General features: G+C 45.9%; 1 protein-coding gene across 2 annotated transcripts in view; it reads right to left on the bottom strand.

Moving 5' to 3' along the window:
• Positions 1-22640, bottom strand: part of DIAPH2 (diaphanous related formin 2) — an 824584-nt gene that overhangs the window by 669726 nt on the left and 132218 nt on the right. For both annotated transcript variants that reach the window (XM_075260108.1, XM_075260109.1), the window contains one exon: positions 20719-20858. In XM_075260108.1, coding sequence (XP_075116209.1) covers positions 20719-20858 — 140 coding nt within the window. The remainder of the gene's footprint in view (positions 1-20718; positions 20859-22640) is intronic.

The following is a 22640-nucleotide window of genomic DNA, read 5'->3' as shown; positions in this document are numbered from 1 at the left end:
AGGTAACTGCTTTTTAAACGGATAGGATTTCCATTTAGCGAGTCCCAAAGCGGACCCAGAGAATGGAAACCTGAATGCTAGTGTGAACCTAGAGTGTGTATTTTTTTTTTTTTTTTTTACATTTTTGGAATGTTGCTTTTTTATTTTTCATATAAACCATTAACCATTGTACACAGTATCTGTCATCACATAATATCTCTCTCTCATATTTATCCCATATCTATTTCATATCCATCTATCTACCTATGTCATATCTATCTATCTACAGTATCTATCTATCTTCTATGTATCGATCTATCTACCTGTGTCATATCTATCCATCTCCTATCTATCCATCTCCTATCTATCTATCTATCTATCTATCTATCTATCTATCCATCTCCTATCTATCTATCTATCTATCTATCTATCTATCTATCTATCTATCTATCTACAGTATCTATCTCCTATCTATCTATCTATCCATCCATCTCCTATCTATCTATCTATCTATCTACAGTATCTATCTCCTATCTATCTATCTATCTATCTATCTATCTATCTATCTATCTATCTACAGTATCTATCTCCTATCTATCTATCTATCTATCTATCTATCTATCTATCTATCCATCTATCTATCTGTCTGTCTCTCATCTATCTCCTATCTATCTATCTATCTATCTCCTATCTATCTATCTATAGTATCTATCTCCTATCTATCTATCTATCTATCTATCCATCCATCCATCTCCTATCTATCTATCTATCTATCTATCTATCTATCTATCTATCTGTCTCTCATCCATCTCCTATCTATCTATCTATCTATAGTATCTATCTCCTATCTATCTATCTATCTATCTATCTATCTATCTATCCATCCATCCATCTCCTATCTATCTATCTATCTATCTATCTATCTATCTATCTGTCTCTCATCTATCTCTCTATCTATCTATCTATCTATCTATCTATCTACAGTATCTATCTCCTATCTATCTATCTATCTATCTATCCATCTATCTATCTGTCTGTCTCTCATCTATCTCCTATCTATCTATCTATCTATCTCCTATCTATCTATCTATCTATCTATCTATCTATCTATCTATCTATCGTATCTATCTCCTATCTATCTATCTATCTATCTATAGTATCTATCTCCTATCTATCTATCTATCTATAGTATCTATCTCCTATCTATCTATCTATCTCCTATCTATCTATCTATCTATCCATCCATCCATCTCCTATCTATCTATCTATCTATCTATCTATCTATCTATCTATCTGTCTCTCATCCATCTCCTATCTATCTATCTATCTATAGTATCTATCTCCTATCTATCTATCTATCTATCTATCTATCTATCTATCTATCTATCTATCCATCCATCCATCCATCTCCTATCTATCTATCTATCTATCTATCTATCTATCTATCTATCTATCTATCTATCTATCTGTCTCTCATCTATCTCCTATCTATCTATCTATCTATCTATCTATCTACAGTATTATCTAGCCCCCTCACATGTATTCCCATCCACAGGACTCTGTACAGATTATCATTCAGGTGTCAGATAGAAATGACAATGGCCATCCCCATAGTAAATACAATATATATTCGCACACGTAATATCCATGTGTTCCAGGTTTTACCAATTTGCATCTGATTTGTCATAAAACAACAAACTCCAGAAAATAATTCCTTCCCGAGCTGATTTACATATTAATTGTAAAGTATAGAAATCCCAGCCCAGCTACATTTCAATTTCTTAAATATCAGCGATTTAATAACGGCATCTGAATAATTACGAGCTTTCTGTGTTTTACTGGGAAATGCAGTGAATTATTACAAGGCTCCAAAAAAACAATCTCACAAATACAGGATGAAATAAACAGTAACTGCAAGAAAATATGAGCTTATTACAAGGCGCTGCACAGCTCGCCCCCTGCTGGTCACCGGCCCCATCAGCAGTGCATGGCTCACTCCACAAAGAAGACGATTTAGGATCTGAATATTTCATCTGGTCTCTATGATGAGACACTTCTGCATGGTGGGGGGGATTAGAAATAACACAAATTAAAGGGGATGTGTACTTCCAGATTCTCAGGTCTGTGACTTTAACATGAAAACTTCTAGAATATCAATATCCTTATTACAAATTTATACCATACACGTTCTTATAAGACGTGTAATAGTATTTCTTTCCGATAATACAATGATTCACAATAGAAAAAAAAATACCGGGATAGAAATTTTGGATTCACCCTAAAGTTACGTCTCAGGCAGATAGGGGTGGTCTGGTGAGACACTGGATCTTGCCACAAGAGGGCGTTAAAGTGCTTCCACTGCCGTGCTATAAAAAGGCTACTTTTGGGTAGTGTACCTCTTGGTAAGATCTTTGATCGCTAGACATATCTGCATAACTCACTCATAAGGCAGATGATACATTTTAAGAGGATGCAAATCATTGAAATGAGACGCAGAATGGGCATTTTGCCAAAACGCTCGTCATTTAGGTCATTCTGATCTAGTTGTTAGGAGTTGTTGGGGCGGTGGTTATAGGAGGGCGCACACATGGGGAACAGGTCCTGAATAACCCAGGCTGAGGAGTGACACACTGCCCCCTACTGGTGTGATGATGTGGGAGCCATCACATAGGACAGTCGGTCACCCCTAGTAGTGATATGGGGACACTAACACCTCTGCGATATATACAGGACATCTGGACACTACCAGAGGTGCTGTCTGTCATGGCAGGAGAACTGGTACCCGCAGGATAATGCTCACCCCCACATAAGGGTTCACTAGAAATGTCTCCACCAGATTTTAATACTTCCTTGTTCTACCCGGTCACCAAATTTATCACCAATTCACAATTTATGGAACCAGATGGGACGCAGCATCACTATAACAAGTGTGGGCATATGTGGTGCAGGACACCACACAGCAGGCATGTCAAACTCAGGGTACCCCGAGGGCCACATGAGTAACAAGAGGTTGTTGCGAGGGCCGCACACAGCAGCTAATGTCACACACGTATTTTAACAGCAGTCATGAAAACAAGATATGAAGTAGTAATATGTAACAGCAACATATATTTAACAAAAATACAGCAATTAAAAACTAAACATTTATTTGCTATCATTTTTTTCAATCTTTTTTAGATTATAAGTGGTGATCAGTCAGCCTTGTTCTCTGAGATTTTGTTAGTTTCATAAAAGAAAATAATCTTTTTACATATACACCCTTCATCTGCCCCCAGATTCATGTCCCCCTCCTGCTCTGCCCCCAGTTTCATGTCCCCTCCATCTCTGCACCCAGACTCATGTTCCTCCCATCTCTGCCCCCCAGATTCATATCCCCCATCTCTGCCCCCCATATTCATGTCCCTCCTCCATCTCTGCCCCCAGATTCATGTCCCCCCATCTCTGCCCCCAGATTCATGTCCCCCCATCTCTGCCCCAGATTCATGTCCCCCATCTCTGCCCCAGATTCATATCCCTCCATCTCTGCCCCCAGATTCATGTCCTTTCCATTTCTGCCCCCAGATTCATGTCCTCTCCATCTCTGCCCCCAGATTCATGCCCCCCATCTCTGCCCCCAGATTCATGTCCTCCCCATCTCTGCCCCCAGATTCATGTCCCTTCCATTTCTGCCCCCAGATTCATGTCCTCTCCATCTCTGCCCCCAGATTCATGTCCTCTCCATCTCTGCCCCCAGTGTCATGCCGTCTTCTCCATCTCTGCCCCCAGTGTCATGCCGTCCTCTCCATCTCTGCCCCCAGTGTCATGCCGTCCTCTCCATCTCTGCCCCCAGTGTCATGCCGTCCTCTCCATCTCTGCCCCCAGTGTCATGCCGTCCTCTCCATCTCTGCCCCCAGTGTCATGCCGTCCTCTCCATCTCTGCCCCCAGTGTCATGCCGTCCTCTCCATCTCTGCCCCCAGTGTCATGCCGTCCTCTCCATCTCTGCCCCCAGTGTCATGCCGTCCTCTCCATCTCTGCCCCCAGTGTCATGCCGTCCTCTCCATCTCTGCCCCCAGTGTCATGCCGTCCCCTCCTTCATCTGCCCCCAGTTTCACGTTCCACCTCTATGTGTACACACATTAAACTTACCTTCTCCGACGACTCCGAGTCCTCGCTCCCCTGCCGCACTCTCTCTCTCTCTCACGCTATCAGTTGTAGATGCGATGTGACGTCATCACGTCTACACAGCAGCGTACAGCAGCGTGAGTTTTGCACCTCTGCGGCCCGCACAAAAGTCTCAAACTTTGTCTCTAAACTTTAGAGACAAAGTTTGAGACTTTTGTGCGGGCCGCAGATATGCCTGTAAAGGGCCGCATGCGGCCTGCGGGCCGCATGTTTGACATGCCTGCCACACAGAACCTGTATGTCCTACCATATCTAATGTCCAGGCTATCGGCTCTTGGACAGTGTCTCTCACTCTGGAGGACCTGATGGGCACCCATTACACAACAGCCCCTAAGGACACAGTGTAATGCTCAATTCCACCTGTGGTGGTGCTGTAGGGTAATTATACACTTGTTACCAGGCTTTCCTACAGATTACAGCTGATCACTATGGTCCAAGCAGGATCTGCTTATTGTAAATCGATTCTAGACATTCATTGGTCAATCTACAAATAAGACATAAACCTGGAGCTCCGAGCCCCAGACGTAGGGACAATGACCTTCAAGGATCTGAACTTTTGCTTTTGTACCAATGTCTCGTATGTCAAGATAATTCCTGTCTTCTGTGTTTTCCTGGGTAAATGTCACCGTTCGGTTATTACAGGACGATGACGTCGACCGTAAGGGCATTTGTTCTAGTGGGAAAATGAAATGATTGGAAACATTGTAGCCTGAAAATAAAAGATGGAGAGCTAAATGGAGGCCAGATAGGTCCATTACACTGATACAAAGTATCACTGGAGAACAAGGTGTACAGGCCGTAGCATTTATAGCTCATCTGTCAGCTTATAGGAATGTACCTGGTCTCCGATACCTCCCGAACCAGTAACAGTGCTACGTACAGGCCTTCACTGGGAGAAAAAAAAGTAACTTTGTGGCCTCTCTCAAGGTCGGACCTGAAGGAGAGCCCTGGCCGGAGCCCAAAACAACGCAGTCCTAAAAGAGAGCCCTGGTCAGAGTTCGAGAGCCCTGGCCTCAAACAGATGTAGCAATTCAGAATTAACCGTCTTCATACGGATATGCAAATCAGGCTGCAAGTGCACTGGGGGCGGGGTCTGATTTGCCAAATTTACCTCCAGGCAGCTGTCTTATGGAATCTCCACTCAACACCACCCCCTTAGCCATAATAGACATTTTTAACCTCTGCCTGTATCGCAGGTGCATCTAGGCAAATCATGCCCCGCCCCCCGTGCACTTGCAGGCTAGTTATCTCTGCATTGCGTTATCAATTTGTGGTCATAAAGCTAATTTTCTGATGTATTAAAGACTCCTATAAGGCACCATAAGTGTTTTGGGGGGGCTTTTTGGACCGGCTACATTCCCTTTAATATAAAGTCCTATATATAACAGTATATTACAGGTACAGGTCCATGCAACTAGTAGCTAAAATGGCACAAAAGTATGCAGTTATGCACAGGCTCAGATATAGTGCACCATGTCCGGACACACAAGCGTGCACTCTCACTAAAGTCGTATATTAGATATTTGCCCACATATACTACCTACCCAATATCACAGGATAGGGGTCAGTTACAAATAGGTGGGTGGGTCACTGTTCATGACCATGGGGATACAAAGCAGTACAGGTTTGCTGACGCTCCATTCATTGCTATGGACTATGACAACATTGTACATGAGCGCTGCACCACAGAGATCACCAGCAGTCCCATAGAAACAAATGGAGAGGTAGCAAGACTGCTTAACTCAGAGAGGGGGCAAAGCACTCCCATTGTAGTGAGAGGAGGGTACAAGCAGTCTACAAATTATCCCCTGTGCCGTGGACACAGGATTAGCGCACTCATGGGCAACCCCTTTAAGGATGGATAAATATACGGCCATATTTTAGGTTCCCCACCATTCCAAGCACAGGGAAGACATGAAGTTATTTCCATTTATCCAGATTATCCCCTAAGGGTGAAATATTGCACAATACTGACGCGATGGCCGCTGGTGACCGGATACAATGAGGCGCTCGGTAATCCTGCGCACTCCACGCTCAGCACAAAACATTTTTTATCCCGGTTCTTTTGTTTTTGACACGCCATTATGGTTGATGTTGGAAACAGGACGGCGCTTTACTGCAGAATTCTCCCACCAAACCCATAAGCTTTAGAAATTGACACAAGATAAATTTCTCCTTTTTTTTCCTGCTTTACAATATAAAAAAGCTTCCCGGCTATAAAACTAATTCATCAGATTCCACTGTATCCTATTCTCTGGGCCTGGAGAAAGTCAGAATTTAAGGAGGAAGTTACTGTAATAATTAGAGATGAGCGAACAGTGAAATATTCGATATTCGTTTCGAATAGCCCCTCAATATTCGACTACTCGAACGAATATCGAACCCCATTATAGTCTATGGGGAAAAAATGCAAATTTCAGGGGATCCCACTCCTCGACTCAGGAGAGTCACCAAGTCCACTATGACACCCCAGGAAATGATGCCAACACCCTGGAATGCAACTGGGACAGCAGGGGAAGCATGTCTGGGGGCATCTAACATGCCCAAGTCATTGTATTATGTTGGGATCCCTGTCAGCTTGCGATATGCACGAGCTGACTTTTTAGGAATGCATTGACCAGCGTTGATTGGCCGAAAGCCATACAGAGTACAGCATTCGGCCAATCAACGCTGGTTCTGCCGGAGGCTCATCTGTGAGGACGCGGAGTCTAAGATCGGACCAGAATGGAGACAGCTGTGGACCGCTCTTAGACTCTGCCTCCTCCGGCAGAACCAGCGTTGATTGGCCGAATGCTGTACTCTATATGGCATTCGGCTAATCAACACTGGTCAATTCATTCCTATGCCGAGATGTAGCAGTGCTGGCCGTGCACTCAGCTCGGCTACTCCGGGGATGCAGCTGAGCTGAATTCACAGCTAGCATTGCTACACCAGAGAACCGCTGCTACACCTGCTGAACCCTGCTGCTGCACACTCAGCTCGGCTGCATCAGAGCTGAGTGTACGCTAAACCCTGCTGCACACTCAGCTCTGCAGAGCTGAGTGTGCAGCAAGGTTCAGCGGTTCTCCGGTGCAGCAGCGGTTCTCCAGTGTAGCAGCGGTTCTCCAGTGTAGCAGCGGTTCTCCAGTGTAGCAGCGGTTCTCCAGTGTAGCAGCGGTTCTCCAGTGTAGCAGTGCTGGCCATGCGCTCAGCTCGGCTGCATCTCCGGAGTGGCAGAGTTGAGTGCAAGGCCGGCACTGCTACATCTCGGCATAGGAATGCATTGACCAGCGTTGATTGGCCGAATGCCATACAGAGTACAGCAATCGGCCAATCAACGCTGGTTCTGCCGGGGGAGGCGAAGTCTAAGATCGGTCCACAGCAGTCTCCATTCTGGTTCGATTTTAGACTCCGCCTCCTCATAGACGAGCCTATGATACACAACACAACCACCAGATGGCTGTACATAGACATATACGGAATATCACTTTGTGATGCATTAATATGTTTTGTATGCCTTTTCTTGGGCTCTTAGGTGCCTATAAGAAAGTCATCTCTCTGCATTACTGTCCGCCATGAATCACATGATGTCTTAAGAGTCATGAATGCTGTAGATAAAGCCACTTGAAGACATGGTAACTTTATATATGACTCGTCTCATGGTGAATGCGGCACACACATCACGATAGCCGTACTCCACTTCTATTATATGGTTTTTGCTTTAAGAGTCTTCCATGATCCTTCAGCAGAAAGCAGCCAGATCTCCTGTATGTAGTAGGAGTTACATTATTCACTTAACATGACCACAGAATGGAATGAAGGACTCAGAACTGGTTACAATATAACAAAGAGATGTATGGTATAAACATGTGAAATTCTTAAAGGAACAACAACACAAAATTTGGGAAAGGTTTGGATATATTGCTCTAGTTTTTACAGGATCGTGTTATGAACCATTATTTACTGTATTGTAGATAAAAAAAAATTCTCTAGAAAGTTATAGAGCAGGGAAGCCAAAAACTAAATAGCACTCAGCATTGTATTCGCCATCCATATTAAATGAAATAGTGGTCGCCATCCTGTGTCTATTCTTCTGTTGCAGAATGGCAACTCTTGGAGATAAAGCTTTGCTAATCCTGAAGGCTGAAGACCACTACTCTGTATAAAAGGGTCTTAGAGAGCCATTGGCTGGTCATATCCAGATGTGTGTCTTATAAGATGACCAGCTTTTCAAAACATATTATTGCATCACAAAGTGATATTCCATATATGTCTATGCACAGCCATCTGGTGGTTGTGTTGTGTGCTGCAGCCTGTTATGGTTTTGCCAGCATGCTCTATGCATCACTGTCATCATCCGCATTACTTTCTGCACTCACTTTGTTTCAGGGATATTTGCAAGGTTCAGCAGGTTAGTTTTGGATCAAACCAACAGCAAGTGGAGACCCAGAAAGCAAAATAAATATGACTATTCACCTTCCATCACGGCCCTCTTTGGTTGTCTTCTGGCCTTCTTAGGGATGGCACAGGCCTTGAGAGACCTTGTGATTGGGCTTCAGCAATCACATGAGGCGCACGGACATCATGGTACTTTAAGGCAAGTGTACTATTATCCTGCTCCACGTGATCAATAAGGTCAAAATACAGGACTGTGTAGTCCCCCAGGGCCCATGACCTTACCTAGGCAACTGGAAGAGGACCATAGAGGATAGCAAGGATGACCAGGAGGTGTGAGGGATAGGAGTATTTAGTTTTTATTACTTTCCCACACTTCTCCTGGGCTTCCGATTATTATACGGTTGGGTCCACCATGTAATGGTGATTTGTGGGTCACTAGAAGTATCTCATAGAGCTGAGCGATAAATCGAAAAATAGCCAAAACTGATCAGCCCGGTTATTTTGGTTTGGTTATTTCTGAACCGAAACTGCCATTATTATACCGTATATACTATAATAAGTGGAGGCTCCAGGTAGGGGATCAAATATAAAAAAACAATGTCACCCCCTCTCCTGCTCTCCAGTGTGACTCCCTGTTGACCTCGGCACTCCTACCTGATGTCAGGAACCACTGAGTCCTGTGATTGGGTCTCAGCAGTTATGTGGCGTAGCGACACTTGCGTCTACATATCACGATGCCACGTGACTATGAGGTCCAATCAGTAGCCCCCAATATCAGCCAAAATCATAATCATACTGTAAGTGGGGCGTGGTTTAAAGGGGCGTGGCCTAAATATTCACCATTCATTGTCATCGAAGTGCCCGATAGTGTTTATGATTAGAGATGAGCGAACAGTGTTCTATCGAACTCATGTTCGATCGGATATTAGGCTGTTCGGCATGTTCGAATCGAATCGAACACCGCGTGGTAAAGTGCGCCATTACTCGATTCCCCTCCCACCTTCCCTGGCGCCTTTTTTGCTCCAATAACAGCGCAGGGTAGGTGGGACAGGAACTACGACACCGGTGACGTTGAAAAAAGTAGGCAAAACCCATTGGCTGCCGAAAACATGTGACCTCTAATTTAAAAGAACAGCGCCGCCCAGGTTCGCGTCATTCTGAGCTTGCAATTCACCGAGGACGGAGGTTTCCGTCCAGCTAGCTAGGGCTTAGATTCTGGGTAGGCAGGGACAGGCTAGGATAGGAAGGAGAAGACAACCAACAGCTCTTGTAAGAGCTAAATTCCAGGGAGAAGCTTGTCAGTGTAACGTGGCACTGACGGGCTCAATCGCCGCAACCCAGCTTTCCCAGGATCCTGAATGGAATACACTGTCAGTGTATTCCCGTATACCCGATATATACCCCGATACCCGTTCCAACGGTGTGCCCCCCCACCTTCACCCCAGAAATACCCTGCAAGTCCCCTAGCAATAGAATTGGGGCTATATACACCCACAATTTTTACTACTGGTATACAGTGCCATTGTCTGACTGGGAATTCAAAGAATATATTGGGAATACAAATACCCTCATTTCTTGCTACTGCCATATAGTGCCAGTTTCTGACTGGTAATTCAAAGAATATATTGGGGTTACGTGCACCCACAATTTTTACTACTGGTATACAGTGCCATTGTCTGACTGGGAATTCAAAGAATATATTGGGAATACAAATACCCTCATTTCTTGCTACTGCCATATAGTGCCAGTGTCTGACTGGGAATTCAAAGAATATATTGGGGTTACGTGCACCCACAATTTTTACTACTGGTATACAGTGCCATTGTCTGACTGGGAATTCAAAGAGTATATTGGGAATACAAATACCCTCATTTCTTGCTACTGCCATATAGTGCCAGTTTCTGACTGGGAATTCAAAGAATATATTGGGGTTACGTGCACCCACAATTTTTACTACTGGTATACAGTGGCATTGTCTGACTGGGAATTCAAAGAATATATTGGGGTTATAAATACCCTCATTTCTTGCTACTGCCATATAGTGCCAGTTTCTGACTGGTAATTCAAAGAATATATTGGGGTTACGTGCACCCACAATTTTTACTACTGGTATACAGTGCCATTGTCTGACTGGGAATTCAAAGAGTATATTGGGAATACAAATACCCTCATTTCTTGCTACTGCCATATAGTGCCAGTTTCTGACTGGGAATTCAAAGAATATATTGGGGTTACGTGCACCCACAATTTTTACTACTGGTATACAGTGCCATTGTCTGACTGGGAATTCAAAGAATATATTGGGGTTATAAATACCCTCATTTCTTGCTACTGCCATATAGTGCCAGTTTCTGACTGGTAATTCAAAGAATATATTGGGGTTACGTGCACCCACAATTTTTACTACTGGTATACAGTGCCATTGTCTGACTGGGAATTCAAAGAGTATATTGGGAATACAAATACCCTCATTTCTTGCTACTGCCATATAGTGCCAGTTTCTGACTGGGAATTCAAAGAATATATTGGGGTTACGTGCACCCACAATTTTTACTACTGGTATACAGTGCCATTGTCTGACTGGGAATTCAAAGAGTATATTGGGAATACAAATACCCTCATTTCTTGCTACTGCCATATAGTGCCAGTTTCTGACTGGGAATTCAAAGAATATATTGGGGTTACGTGCACCCACAATTTTTACTACTGGTATACAGTGCCATTGTCTGACTGGGAATTCAAAGAATATATTGGGGTTATAAATACCCTCATTTCTTGCTACTGCCATATAGTGCCAGTTTCTGACTGGTAATTCAAAGAATATATTGGGGTTACGTGCACCCACAATTTTTACTACTGGTATACAGTGCCATTGTCTGACTGGGAATTCAAAGAGTATATTGGGAATACAAATACCCTCATTTCTTGCTACTGCCATATAGTGCCAGTTTCTGACTGGGAATTCAAAGAATATATTGGGGTTACGTGCACCCACAATTTTTACTACTGGTATACAGTGCCATTGTCTGACTGGGAATTCAAAGAATATATTGGGGTTATAAATACCCTCATTTCTTGCTACTGCCATATAGTGCCAGTGTCTGACTGGGAATTCAAAGAATATATTGGGGTTACGTGCACCCACAATTTTTACTACTGGTATACAGTGCCATTGTCTGACTGGGAATTCAAAGAGTATATTGGGAATACAAATACCCTCATTTCTTGCTACTGCCATATAGTGCCAGTTTCTGACTGGGAATTCAAAGAATATATTGGGGTTACGTGCACCCACAATTTTTACTACTGGTATACAGTGCCATTGTCTGACTGGGAATTCAAAGAATATATTGGGGTTATAAATACCCTCATTTCTTGCTACTGCCATATAGTGCCAGTTTCTGACTGGTAATTCAAAGAATATATTGGGGTTACGTGCACCCACAATTTTTACTACTGGTATACAGTGCCATTGTCTGACTGGGAATTCAAAGAGTATATTGGGAATACAAATACCCTCATTTCTTGCTACTGCCATATAGTGTCAGTTTCTGACTGGGAATTCAAAGAATATATTGGGGTTACGTGCACCCACAATTTTTACTACTGGTATACAGTGCCATTGTCTGACTGGGAATTCAAAGAATATATTGGGGTTATAAATACCCTCATTTCTTGCTACTGCCATATAGTGCCAGTTTCTGACTGGTAATTCAAAGAATATATTGGGGTTACGTGCACCCACAATTTTTACTACTGGTATACAGTGCCATTGTCTGACTGGGAATTCAAAGAGTATATTGGGAATACAAATACCCTCATTTCTTGCTACTGCCATATAGTGCCAGTTTCTGACTGGGAATTCAAAAAATATATTGGGGTTACGTGCACCCACAATTTTTACTACTGGTATACAGTGCCATTGTCTGACTGGGAATTCAAAGAATATATTGGGGTTATAAATACCCTCATTTCTTGCTACTGCCATATAGTGCCAGTTTCTGACTGGTAATTCAAAGAATATATTGGGGTTACGTGCACCCACAATTTTTACTACTGGTATACAGTGCCATTGTCTGACTGGGAATTCAAAGAGTATATTGGGAATACAAATACCCTCATTTCTTGCTACTGCCATATAGTGCCAGTTTCTGACTGGTAATTCAAAGAATATATTGGGGTTACGTGCACCCACAATTTTTACTACTGGTATACAGTGCCATTGTCTGACTGGGAATTCAAAGAGTATATTGGGAATACAAATACCCTCATTTCTTGCTACTGCCATATAGTGCCAGTGTCTGACTGGGAATTCAAAGAATATATTGGGGTTACGTGCACCCACAATTTTTACTACTGGTATACAGTGCCAATTTCTAACTAGGAATTCAAAATGCGCAAGGCTCCCGGAAAGGGACGTGGACGAGGCCGTGGGCGAGGTCGGGGGAATGGTTCTGGGGAGCAAGGTAGCAGTGAAGCCACAGGGCGTCCCGTGCCTACTCCTGTGGGGCAGCAAGCATTGCGCCACTCCACAGTGCCAGGGTTGCTTGCCACATTAACTAAACTGCAGGGTACAAACCTTAGTAGGCCCGAGAACCAGGAACAGGTCTTGCAATGGCTGTCAGAGAACGCTTACAGCACATTGTCCAGCAGCCAGTCAGACTCTGCCTCCTCTCCTCCTATTACCCAACAGTCTTGTCTTCAATCCTCCAAAAATTCCGAAGCTTTACAGAACAATAACCCAAACTGTCCCTGCTCCCCAGAGCTGTTCTCCGCTCCTTTCATTGTCCCTCAACCTGCCTCTCCACGTCACGATTCCACGAACCTAACAGAGGAGCATCTGTGTCCAGATGCTCAAACACTAGAGTCTCCTCCATCTCCGTTCGATTTGGTGGTGGATGACCAGCAACCCACCCTCATCGACGATGATGTGACGCAGTTGCCGTCAGGGCATCCAGTTGACCGGCGCATTGTGCGGGAGGAGGAGATGAGACAGGAGTTGGAAGAGGAAGTGGTGGATGATGAGGACACTGACCCGACCTGGACAGGGGGGATGTCAAGCGGGGAAAGTAGTGTGGATGTTGAGGCAGGTGCAGCACCAAAAAGGGTAGCTAGAGGCAGAGGCAGAGGTCAGCAGCTTAGGCGAAGCCAGGCCACACCCGGAATCTCCCAAGATGTTCCAGTTCGTACCCAGCCCCGAAAAACTCCCACCTCGAGGGCACGTTTCTCGAAGGTGTGGAGTTTTTTCAAGGAATGCGCCGAGGACAGATATAGTGTTGTCTGCACAATTTGCCTCTCGAAATTGATTAGGGGCTCTGAGAAGAGCAACCTGTCCACCACTTCAATGCGCCGTCATTTGGAATCCAAGCACTGGAATCAGTGGCAGGCAGCAACGGCAGGACAAAGGCCGCCTGCCGTTCACGCCACTGCCACTGCCTCTGCCTCTGCCTCTGCCGACTGTGCTGGCGATGCACTCCAGAGGACGAGCCAGGACACCACTTCATCTGCCTCCGCCACTTTGTTGACTTCTACCTCATCCTCCCCTGGTCCTGTCTTATCTCCTTCTCCTGCACCATCAAAGGCACCATCAGGCGTTTCTTTACAACAACCCACCATCTCTCAGACATTGGAGCGGCGGCAGAAATACACTGCTAACCACCCACACGCGCAAGCCTTGAACGCCAACATCGCTAAACTGCTGGCCCAGGAGATGTTGGCGTTCCGGCTTGTTGAAACTCCCGCCTTCCTGGACCTGATGGCAACTGCGGCACCTCGCTATGCCGTCCCTAGCCGTCACTACTTCTCCCGGTGTGCCGTCCCCGCCTTGCACCAGCACGTGTCACTCAACATCAGGCGGGCCCTTAGTTCCGCGCTTTGCACAAAGGTCCACTTGACCACCGACGCGTGGACAAGTGCATGCGGACAGGGACGCTACATTTCACTGACGGCACACTGGGTGAATGTAGTTGAGGCTGGGACTGCTTCCCAAACTGGCCCGGTGTACCTCGTCTCCCCGCCTAACATTCCTGGCAGGGACACGAGAAGAACACCCCCCTCCTCCTCCTCCTCTACCGCCTCCTCCTCCGCCACCGCCTCCTCCTCCGCCACCGCCTCCTCCTCCGCTGTTAGATTGACCCCAGCTACGAGTTGGAAACGTTGCAGCACTGGCGTTGGTAGACGTCAGCAGGCTGTGCTGAAGCTGATCAGCTTGGGGGACAGACAGCACACTGCCTCCGAGGTGAGGGATGCCCTCCTCGATGAGACGGCAATATGGTTTGAGCCGCTGCACCTGGGCCCAGGCATGGTCGTTTGTGATAACGGCCGGAACCTGGTAGCAGCTCTGGAGCTTGCCGGACTCCAACATGTTCCATGCCTGGCCCACGTCTTCAACCTAGTGGTGCAACGTTTCCTAAAGAGCTACCCCAATGTTCCAGAGCTACTGGTGAAAGTGCGGCGCATGTGCGCCCACTTTCGCAAGTCGACAGTAGCCGCTGCTAGCTTAAAATCTCTCCAGCAACGCCTGCATGTGCCACAACACCGGCTTTTGTGCGACGTCCCCACACGCTGGAACTCAACGTTTCAGATGTTGAATAGAGTGGTTGAGCAGCAGAGACCTTTGATGGAATACCAGCTACAAAACCCTAGGGTGCCACAAAGTCAGCTGCCTCAGTTTCACATCCATGAGTGGCCATGGATGAGAGACCTTTGTGACATCCTACGGGTCTTTGAGGAGTCCACAAGGAGGGTGAGCTCTGAGGATGCGATGGTGAGCCTTACAATCCCGCTCTTGTGTGTTCTGAGAGAATCCCTGATTGACATCAGGGATAACTCAGATCACACAGAGGAGTTAGGGATAGCATCCGATCCGTCACAGCTGGAGAGTAGGTCCACACATCTGTCCGCTTCACTGCGTTTAATGGAGGAGGAGGAGGAGGAGGAGGAGGAAGAAGAGTTGTCCGATGATGTGATGGTGATACAGGAGGCTTCCGGGCAACTTCGAATCGTCCCATTGTTGCAGCGCGGATGGGTAGACATGGAGGATGAGGAGGAAATGGAGATTGAACTTTCCGGTGGGGCCAGAGGAGTCATGCCAACTAACACTGTGGCAGACATGGCTGAGTTCATGTTGGGGTGCTTTACAACCGACAAGCGTATTGTCAAAATCATGGAGGACAACCAGTACTGGATCTTTGCTATCCTTGACCCCCGGTATAAAAACAACATCTCGTCTTTTATTCCGGTAGAGGGGAGGGCCAATCGCATCAATGCTTGCCACAGGCAATTGGTGCAGAATATGATGGAGATGTTTCCAGCATGTGACGTTGGCGGCAGGGAGGGCAGTTCCTCCAGTAGGCAACCAAGTTCTCACTGGTCCACACAAACGAGGGGCACACTGTCTAAGGTCTGGGACACCTTGATGGCACCCCCTCGCCAAAGTGCCGCCACGGAGGGTCCTAGTGTCACCAGGCGTGAGAAGTATAGGCGCATGTTGCGGGAATACCTTTCCGACCACAGCCCTGTCCTCTCCGACCCCTCTGCGCCCTACACGTATTGGGTGTCGAAGTTGGACCTGTGGCTTGAACTTGCCCTATATGCCTTGGAGGTGCTGTCCTGTCCTGCCGCCAGCGTCCTATCTGAGAGGGTGTTCAGTGCAGCCGGTGGCATCATCACTGACAAGCGCACCCGTCTGTCAGCTGAGAGTGCCGACCGGCTCACTTTGATAAAAATGAACCACCACTGGATAGAGCCTTCATTTTTGTGCCCACCTGTGTAAAGCACCCCAACATGAAACTCCATGTCTGTACTCAACCTCTCCAATTCCTCCGCATCCTCATACTCATCCACCATAAGCGTTGCACAATTCTGCTAATACTAGGCTCCCTCCAACATGATTTCCCCCAACTCTGCTGGTTAGAGGCTCCCTCCACCCTGATTTCCACCAACTCTGCTGGTTAGAGGCTCCCTCCACCCTGCTTTCCCACAACTCTGCTGGTTAGAGGCTCCTTCCACCATGAATTTGCCCAAACTGGGCTGTTTAGAGGCTCCCTCCACCATGAATTGGTCCAAACTGGGTTTTTTAGAGGCTCCCTCCACCATGAATTGGTCCAAACTGGGCTGGTTAGAGGCTCCCTCCACCATTAATTGGTCCAAACTGGGCTGGTTAGAGGCTCCCTCCACCATTAATTGGTCCAAACTGGGCTGGTTAGAGGCTCCCTCCACCATGAATTGGTCCAAACTGGGGTTTTTAGAGGCTCCCTCCACCATGAATTGGTCCAAACTTGGCTGTTTAGAGGCTCCCTCCACCATTAATTGGTCCAAACTGGGCTGGTTAGAGGCTCCCTCCACCATGAATTTGCCCAAACTGGGCTGTTTAGAGGCTCCCTCCACCATGAATTTGCCCAAACTGGGCTGGTTAGAGGCTCCCTCCACCATGAATTGGTCCAAACTGGGGTTTTTAGAGGCTCCCTCCACCATGAATTGGTCCAAACTTGGCTGTTTAGAGGCTCCCTCCACCATGAATTGGTCCAAACTGGGGTGGTTAGAGGCTCCCTCCACCATTAATTGGTCCAAACTGGGCTGGTTAGAGGCTCCCTCCACCATTAATTGGTCCAAACTGGGCTGGTTAGAGGCTCCCTCCACCATGAATTTGCCCAAACTGGGCTGTTTAGAGGCTCCCTCCACCATGAATTTGCCCAAACTGGGCTGGTTAGAGGCTCCCTCCACCATGAATTGGTCCAAACTGGGGTTTTTAGAGGCTCCCTCCACCATGAATTGGTCCAAACTTGGCTGTTTAGAGGCTCCCTCCACCATGAATTGGTCCAAACTGGGGTGGTTAGAGGCTCCCTCCACCATTAATTGGTCCAAACTGGGCTGGTTAGAGGCTCCCTCCACCATTAATTGGTCCAAACTGGGCTGGTTAGAGGCTCCCTCCACCATGAATTTGCCCAAACTGGGCTGTTTAGAGGCTCCCTCCACCATGAATTTGCCCAAACTGGGCTGGTTAGAGGCTCCCTCCACCATAAATTGGTCCAAACTGGGGTTTTTAGAGGCTCCCTCCACCATGAATTGGTCCAAACTTGGCTGTTTAGAGGCTCCCTCCACCATGAATTGGTCCAAACTGGGGTGGTTAGAGGCTCCCTCCACCATTAATTGGTCCAAACTGGGCTGGTTAGAGGCTCCCTCCACAATTAATTGGTCCAAACTGGGCTAATTAGAGGCTCCCTCCACCATGAATTGGTCCAAACTGGGTTTTTTAGAGGCTCCCTCCACCATGAATTTGCCCAAACTGGGCTGTTTAGAGGCTCCCTCCACCATGAATTGGTCCAAACTGGGCTGGTTAGAGGCTCCCTCCACCATGAATTTCCCAAAACTTGGCTGTTTAGAGGCTCCCTCCACCATTAATTGGTCCAAACTGGGCTGGTTAGAGGCTCCCTCCACCATGAATTGGTCCAAACTGGGGTTTTTAGAGGCTCCCTCCACCATGAATTGGTCCAAACTTGGCTGTTTAGAGGCTCCCTCCACCATGAATTGGTCCAAACTGGGGTGGTTAGAGGCTCCCTCCACCATTAATTGGTCCAAACTGGGCTGGTTAGAGGCTCCCTCCACCATTAATTGGTCCAAACTGGGCTGGTTAGAGGCTCCCTCCACCATGAATTTGCCCAAACTGGGCTGTTTAGAGGCTCCCTCCACCATGAATTTGCCCAAACTGGGCTGGTTAGAGGCTCCCTCCACCATGAATTGGTCCAAACGGGTTTTTAGAGGCTCCCTTCACCATGAATTGGTCCAAACTTGGCTGTTTAGAGGCTCCCTCCACCATGAATTGGTCCAAACTGGGGTGGTTAGAGGCTCCCTCCACCATTAATTGGTCCAAACTGGGCTGGTTAGAGGCTCCCTCCACCATTAATTGGTCCAAACTGGGCTGGTTAGAGGCTCCCTCCACCATGAATTGGTCCAAACTGGGGTTTTTAGAGGCTCCCTCCACCATGAATTGGTCCAAACTTGGCTGTTTAGAGGCTCCCTCCACCATTAATTGGTCCAAACTGGGCTGGTTAGAGGCTCCCTCCACCATGAATTGGTCCAAACTGGGTTTTTTAGAGGCTCCCTCCACCATGAATTTGCCCAAACTGGGCTGTTTAGAGGCTCCCTCCACCATGAATTGGTCCAAACTGGGTTTTTTAGAGGCTCCCTCCACCATGAATTGGTCCAAACTGGGCTGGTTAGAGGCTCCCTCCACCATGAATTGGTCCAAACTGGGGTGGTTAGAGGCTCCCTCCACCATTAATTGGTCCAAACTGGGCTGGTTAGAGGCTCCCTCCACCATTAATTGGTCCAAACTGGGCTGGTTAGAGGCTCCCTCCACCATGAATTTGCCCAAACTGGGCTGGTTAGAGGCTCCCTCCACCATGAATTGGTCCAAACTGGGGTTTTTAGAGGCTCCCTCCACCATGAATTGGTCCAAACTGGGGTTTTTAGAGTCTCCCTCCACCATGAATTGGTCCAAACTGGGGTTTTTAGAGGCTCCCTCCACCATGAATTTGCCCAAACTCTGCTGGTTAGAGGCTCAATCCACCCTGATTTTCAAAACAAATGTTGGTGCCAACCTCAACTTACTACAAGGGCCAAATTCACTGCTGGTGACAAGCTCTCCTCACTGCAAGTGCCAAATACACATGTTTCAAGGTGTTTTCCTACTGTCAGAGAGGTGGTATTGAGTGTGTAAAGTGTGTAGTTGTTAGGCTGTGATGTTGGGGTAATAGAGGGTCTTTGGTGTGTTAGATGCCCCCAGACATGCTTCCCCTGCTGTCCCAGTGTCATTCCAGAGGTGTTGGCATCATTTCCTGGGGTGTCATAGTGGACTTGGTGACCCTCCAGACACGGATTTGGGTTTCCCCCTTAACGAGTATCTGTTCCCCATAGACTATAATGGGGTTCGAAACCCGTTCGAACACACGAACATTGAGCGGCTGTTCGAATCGAATTTCGAACCTCGAACATTTTAGTGTTCGCTCATCTCTATTTATGATTCAGGTCACATCCCCCAGACCTAGTTTTTAGTTGCCAAATCTAAAATTTTTGGAAAATTCATAACAAATCGAGTTTATTATGATCCACATCACAGACCTCTACCCAAGATCCTGAAAATCATGCTATAAGTAGGGTTGAGCGATCGGGATCGGAAAAGATTGGATTCCGATCTGCGATTGAGCCAATTTCATGATCGGGATCGGCTGGAAAACTATCGGAAATCGGATTTTGAAATCTCAAGATCGGCTCAACCCTGAAAGTGACTTTTCCCATAGAGAAGCATTGACTAGGGTTGAGCGATCGGGATCGGAAAAGATCAGATTCCGTTCGAGCAAATTTCACGATCGCGATCGGCTGAAAAATGATCAGAAATCGGATTTTAAAATTGATCCTGAAATCTCAAGATCTGCTCAACCCTAGCTACAAGTGTATATCGTAGGACGGTCCCCACTATATGCCCCTTTCCCCCGGGGGGGGGGGGGGCTGACACAGTCCCGTGTGAGATCACAAAATGTATTGCTCAGACACTAAAAAAAATCTCTATTTGGGAGAAGTGGAGCGTCGCGATGTCTATGCAGAGCGACGACGTTCCGGCAGCTCATTACGAGTCCGTTACTAATATTATTGTGGTTTTCTGCCGTTATCTGATTTTCCACCATCCACTCAGTTTCACAAAACAATCAATAAACTTCATGTAATTGACCTTAATTGATGTCGTTATAGAAAATAATGTAAATTCTTAATTGAAAAATAAAACGCTGAGCACATCGCAACTCCGAGGCGGAATCCTGGTAAACTCTTAAAGGGGACTTCTGAATTTATGCACATAAATTATAATAAAATATTCTGCGGCTTGTTCTTATACTTTATGCCTAAAATGCTGACAAATGTCAAGATCTGTTCTTGGTACTCATACTGATCTTAGAGGCGGAACGTGTGACTACTATGGGGGAGGGGGACATAGACAACTTTGGGCTTCTTCCCACACATGCATAATGTTTACCTACAGCTGCCACTAGGGGGGCTCACTGCATATAGAATTCGACAGTATATTAGCATAGCCATCTGTTTAAATGACTATACATTGAGCTCCCTCTAGTGGTGGTTGCAGGTATACAGAATTTAGAAAGTAAGAAACAGCTATGAAGCTCTGCCTATGCGTCCAGACCTCTTACCTTACGGGGTTGCTGGTCAGGGAGACTCTTAGGGACTCCAGACAGTTCAGGAGCTTTTCATCTGTTATCCCGGATCGCAGTTCGTGTACATATTCTTGGGAGGACAGCGTGCACTCGTGCTTATTGTTCTTCAGGCCGCCCTATGGAAACACAGCGATATACGGTCAGGTATGTAAAATATTAGATTTATTACAGTAAAAGTTGGTCAACCTAGAACCCCTCCACCTTGTGGGTGGTCTATGGTAGTATTATGCAGACTCTATAACCTCAGCTATCTTTGGGGTATTATATACTGTTACTATATGAGTGGTATACGGTAGTATTTATTGCCTTGGCACTATATGGCAGTATTATGCAAGCTTTATAAGACTGCCTATCATTTGGGTATTATATTCTGATACTCTATGGCAGTATTATGCATGATCTATAAAAGGTCATTGTGGACAGTAATGCTGAAACATGGCAGAAATATCAGATAGAAATCGGGATTGTGACCCAATATCATATTGATATTAGAATGTATATTATAGAAGTAACATATACCTACCAGGACATACATATACATGAGCTTATTAGAAATATTGTATATTACATGTATAGATTTACATACTGTATATTATATCTTTATACATATACTGTACATATACCATACAAGAGCGTTACATATATATACTGTATATTAGACCTGTATACACTTGCTGTATATTCGACCTTGATATCCTGTACATTAGACATTTATGTACTGTATATAAGTCCTGTATACACTTGCTGTATATACGACCTTGATATCCTGTATATTACACCTTCATACACATACTTTATACTTGACCTTCTTGAAGACAGCCAAGTGTCCGGTGAAATAGACACAAGTACGCAGAAAGATTACAAAGTCCCATATAAGTGAAGACTTGAAGGACACCCCGGGCGCACTCAGATCAGTCGTAGACCTTCACTACTGATCAGAAGTTTACTCTGGTGCCTTCAGGAGTCATCATGAGCCGCCCCCGAGACCCCGCTAATTCCTCGGCTTTACAGAGTAAATCCTTAGATATCAAACTCAATGATCCGTGTACACGAAATGAGAGAAAAAAAAGATCTACAATGAAGGAAGAATTCAGGAGTGACCTGAAGTCATTACCCTGTGCGTCCTCAATGGGGCAATCTGGCCATGACTTGGGGTACTAGACAAGTCCTGCTGGTACACAGTAACAGAAACCAGAGTTAATAATATAGTGCCATCATATTCCACAGCACTAGACAGAGAATCACTGATCATTTGCTGCAGGGCTCACAATCTAAATTCTGTAGATCTCACACACACTAGGATCAATTACCAGGAAGTCAGTTAACCCCTTGTGCCTATTCAATCCATAGCGCTCAATGACTGCTATATAGGCTGCAAAAGAGAAAGCAGAGGTGGTTGTCAACAGTTTATATCTTCTGTCTGCAGTGGGCGCCACCTAGTGGTGACTGTATAAATCCATATGTTGTGAGCTTACCTTAGTGGTGGCTATATACACCTGTATGCACTGAGCTCCTCCTAGTGGTGGCTGTATATAACTATATAAAGTTAGTTCCCCCTAGTGATGGCTTTGTATATCTATAGGCAGTGATCTCCTCCTAGTGGTGGCTGTATATATCTGTATGCAGTGAGCTCCTCCTAGTGGTGGCTGTATATATCTGTATGCAGACAGCTCCTCCTAGTGGTGGCTGCATATATCTATAGGCAATGTGCTTCCCTTAGTGGTGGCTCTATATGTGTGTAAGCAGTTTTATCCTCTTAGTGGTGGCTGTATGTATCTGTATACAGAGAGCTCTCCTTAGTGGTGGATGTATATATCTGTATTCAGTGAGCACCCCCTAGTGCTGCCTGTATGTATCTGTATGCAGTATGCCCCCCCATAATGGTGGATGTATGTATC

This window comes from Leptodactylus fuscus, chromosome 11 (genome assembly GCF_031893055.1).
Source record: "Leptodactylus fuscus isolate aLepFus1 chromosome 11, aLepFus1.hap2, whole genome shotgun sequence".
NCBI classification, from domain to species: domain Eukaryota; kingdom Metazoa; phylum Chordata; class Amphibia; order Anura; family Leptodactylidae; genus Leptodactylus; species Leptodactylus fuscus.
The sequence above is the reverse complement of the archived record's forward strand: the minus strand, read 5'-3'. Positions and strand labels throughout refer to the sequence as shown.